Genomic DNA, 4,172 nt, shown 5'->3' on the forward strand with positions numbered 1-4,172 from the left:
CTAAATCTTGGGACACCCTTAAAATCTGGAAAAATAATTATTTTTCTTGTCCCTAATTTTTAGGACATGTATTTTCTCAGCATATTTTTCGTCCCTAAGTGTTGGGACTATGGTTGTTACTGATTCATGATGTAAGTCAAATACCGTTATTATACATTGTATGGTTTTTGTATCGATCAAAATGTCAAATAATTATAAGAACCAAAGATTATTTTTTTAACATTTTCGTGTCGTGTTTTTACTGGATATTCTTTTGACAGTAAAGTGTTTTTTTACCATACCAGTTAAGTGTTGTATATTTTTTTTTACTGCAGCCAGGAAGTCCGTTTTCCGTTAGTTAGTTATGTAATAGTTATCAGATGTTTACCAGTGTATTATGTAGACTGAACATTGCAAGGGGCAGCAGCGAGGGGTTTTCGCTGGGGGAAATGTCGAGGCCGTTAGGCCGAGACATTTTTCCCCTAGCGAAAACACCGAGATGCTGCCCCTTGCAATGTTTAGTCTACATAACACACAAGTAACAAATCTTATAACTGTTTTATCGCCATGGTTGTTATAAACAATAACCATTTTGTATAAAAAAAACCCGTCCTGTACCTCATTAATTATCACGTACACGTGTTCTTCTCTCCAGTTTGTAAACCCCAGGAAAAAATACACAATCGTGAAAAAAGCGCGGATAAAATACATATTTTCATTGGTACAAACCGATAGCAAGTACTACTCTCATCAGCGTCTTCATTCCAAGAATCATTCCACCGTGCGCGCCCGAACTGCTCATACTGTATGTGTAAAATTGCTGGATACAATATAGAATCTACAGGCTTAACAGTAAAAAGTTATGGCGTTTTTCTTAAATGATTTGGATTTTCTCGAGCTAGGGGCGTTTAGTGAGGTCGGTAATAACGAGGAGGACATTTTGCTGTCTCAAGCATTGGACACTTTTGAAAAGTCACCCGTAACTGACAATTGTAAAACGGAAAGTAGATCTAGTGATGAAATATTTTCTACTACTTACGATGACGTGAAGTTGTCACAAGCACTTGACAGTTTGGAGAAATCGGATTTGTTTGTATCAAATCTTACGAATACGCAGTATCAAAGCATTGTGGATGGAGTTAACGTTAGTACCGAAGAATTTGGGGACTTTTCTGTAGATATACAGTTGCAGCCTGAGCCTTGGAATTACGCATGTGGCGATCCTGTGAAATCCCATTTTGGCAACGTAGAAACGTCAGAAGTGGATTCTCTAGTCAGCGAACAGAAAGCAAAGAACACCACTAGGAGCACACGTTGGGCAGTGTCTGTGTTTGAGGCTTGGCGATCTGAGATGAAAATGAGAGGGGAGCACATCCCAGAAATCCAAGTGCGACATCAACAACCACCTCTCAAGGTTTGTATAATCTGTTATATCTTCTTTTTTAACAAATTAAGTACAGTACACAGCTAGCCTGTTGAAACAGCAACTGCTGACCACTATTTTGCGATCATCGGATGATCCAGGTTCATTCTTGTAGTAATTCAGACACTGCAATACAGTCAGTATATTTATTGCTCATCGGTACGGGTTTCTTGCTGCAAGGTGCACAAAAAATGTGGTAACTTTAATGTGTTGACTGAACCCTCATTAGCTGGTGCGAGGTGCTTACCCCCTCTTCCACCACCCCCTCAAAAAAACTTCGTATGCACCAAATTTATTAGCCGTATAAGTCTGAGAGCCAGTTTTAGGTGCCACCTTCGGCAATGTAGATAAAATGTCTGGTGTATAAAAATGGCCAAACCTTTTACGCAGAATTAATAAGACTACACAAACGATATAGTTTTGCTTCTATTTTGACAGTATGAAACCGGGGTAATGGCCCTGATGAGTGATTATTCTAAAGAAAATCTGATCAAAGCTTATAAAAGTTGTCAGATGAAGGTGCTGCATATAAATGAACGGCTTACTAGATTTTCTCTTGGTGTATATAGTGACGGTACACTTGCCTCTTACACTCTTCCAAGCAGTCACTAATATTTTGGGTTCTGTTTCAGGTTTATTGTTGAAGCCAGAAAACAAGATGGGTCAAGTTATCCTCCAGCATCTCTGTACAGCATAGCATGTGGACTCTTACGTCATCTGAGAGAAAATGGCATCTATGATTGTAACTTCCTGGACCCGAACAAATCTGAATATACACGATTTCGGGAAGTTTTGGACGCTCAAATGAAGAAATTAACAAAGGAAGGACTTGGCTTGCCTAATCGAGAAGCGAAACCTGTAACGGAGGAAGACGAGAGTTTGTTGTGGAAAAGAGGCGTTTTTGGTAGTAGTACATCTCTAGCACTACAACACACAATGTACTTTTATAATTGCAAATTCTTTGGTTTGCGGGCTTACGACGAGCACAAGGAGTCAATGTGCAACCAGTTTACTATTGACAAAGACGGAAATGGATTGTATGTGGAATTTAAAGGAACAAATTCTAAAACATTTAGTGGTGGACTTAAACATAGAAAAGTTGACGCTAAAGTAATTAGACATTATGATGAGAGTAGTGGAATAGTTGCATACTACAAAGACTATTTGGAAGCGCTTGGAAACAACGGTTACTTTTACAGAAGACCACTGAGCAGACTAAAGCAGAATGGTAATGTTCGGTACAGCAAGCAACCTGTTGGTATTAACAAGCTACGATGTTTTATGAAGGATATGTGTTCTTTGGCTGGTCTAGAAGGCCGATATACGAACCACAGTGGCAAAAAAACTTGTGCTACAACGCTTTACCAAAAAGGTGTACCTGAAGAAGAAATAATGAAAAGAACAGGACACCGTTCAATAGCAGGAGTGAGAAAATACCAGAAACCATGGGGACAAATGCTGAAAGATATTTCCAACAAGCTAAATCCCCCGTGCAGTGTCAAAAGTGAGGGTCAAAAGCTTGAAAAGACTGGAACACCTGTTCAGTCCACTTTGTCCTGCAGTGTTACGAATGAGGACAAGGAAATAAAGACTACCGAAACGAAAATTCAGTCGAACTCGTCTGTAATCCAGGAACTATTCGCTAGAAATAATTCATTTAGCGGGTGTACATTCAATTTCTAAGAAATGTTTATCAACATTATCTGTTCATTTGAGTTTTGTGACGGTGTAGAGACCAGTTAATGTACTGTTACACACACAGTATATATATGTAGTTTAATGTTACTTGAATTGCTGCAGTTTGAATAACTTTTTTAGTTATACATTGAAAGACGAGAACTTTTTTCATTATTATAATCTTGTTTGTAAGATTCAATTATTTTTAGGGTCTAAATCATTTCTAAAGAGGCTTACACAAAATCAGAACTTTGCTGTAAACTGGTAACACTAAATATGAGACTTGCCTTTTGCCATATTAAATACTTTAACTTTCACCTTGTTTTTTAATTACTAATAAAAGTGTTAACTATACACAAGTTTCTGGTATTACGTCCAGATTTCTACTAGTTGATACTCAATGCCCGTTTTTTACGGTAAAATCAGAAATGTTTGCTAGGTAATTTATTTTTTCTTAATTTTATCGTGAACTTGAATCTTCATACATGTATATACATATATTACTGTGGCTTACATGATTTCAGTGAAATTTATCATTGTCAAATGAACGGGAAATTCCTATTTTTTTTAATTTCAAATTTGCAAATTTTCAGTCCAGCAAAAATATCTGATTTTACTGTAGAATTCTTTGCAAAGGTTGTATGCCATTCACTACTGAGTAGGAATGATTGGTTTTCCATTTAGCTCTGGACAGCGAACCACCCTTACAGAAGAAAAAGACCTGCTGCGTACTCTTGCTGTGTACATACAGCGTATATGATGCGTACATGATGTGTACTGAAATCAAGGGCTTTAAATAGTACGCAGGATATACATCGCACATACACCGATAGTACACTTTTGACATGCAAATGAGCTTTGCCGCGTACTACTTGCTGCGTACATGCTGTGGACTACATAGTTCACAGGATGTACGCTGGAGGAATTTAGTATGCGGGAAATAGTACACAGCATATACGCGGCACATACACTTTTCACATGCAAATGAGCCTGCGGTGTACTACCCCTGCAGCGTACATGCTGCGTACTCCTGCGGCGTACATGCTGCGTACTCCTGCGGCGTACATGCTGTGTACTCCTGGCCCGAGTCCTG

The 4,172-nt window shown here is 38.4% G+C and overlaps 1 protein-coding gene across 2 annotated transcripts; it reads left to right on the forward strand.

Annotated features, from left to right (window-relative positions):
- The first annotated feature begins 528 nt into the window (after positions 1–528).
- LOC123530577 (uncharacterized) lies at positions 529–3,396 on the forward strand. Of its 2 annotated transcripts, none has more exons than XM_053550142.1 (2): positions 529–1,393; positions 2,035–3,396. In XM_053550142.1, exon 2 carries the CDS (start codon positions 2,207–2,209, stop codon positions 3,083–3,085), a length of 879 nt encoding a protein of 292 aa, XP_053406117.1. In that variant the 5' UTR covers positions 529–1,393; positions 2,035–2,206; the 3' UTR covers positions 3,086–3,396. Both variants share the same exon structure in this region, with proteins under 2 accessions (XP_053406117.1, XP_053406118.1).
- The last annotated feature ends 776 nt before the right edge of the window (positions 3,397–4,172 follow it).

The sequence above is a fragment of the Mercenaria mercenaria genome, chromosome 8, assembly GCF_021730395.1.
Source record: "Mercenaria mercenaria strain notata chromosome 8, MADL_Memer_1, whole genome shotgun sequence".
NCBI classification, from domain to species: Eukaryota; Metazoa; Mollusca; class Bivalvia; order Venerida; family Veneridae; genus Mercenaria; species Mercenaria mercenaria.

Excerpts from the sequence above, each read along its gene's own strand:
- LOC123530577 (XM_053550142.1), top strand. The coding sequence starts at position 2,207 with ATGAAGAAATTAACAAAGGAAGGACTTGGCTTGCCTAATCGAGAAGCG.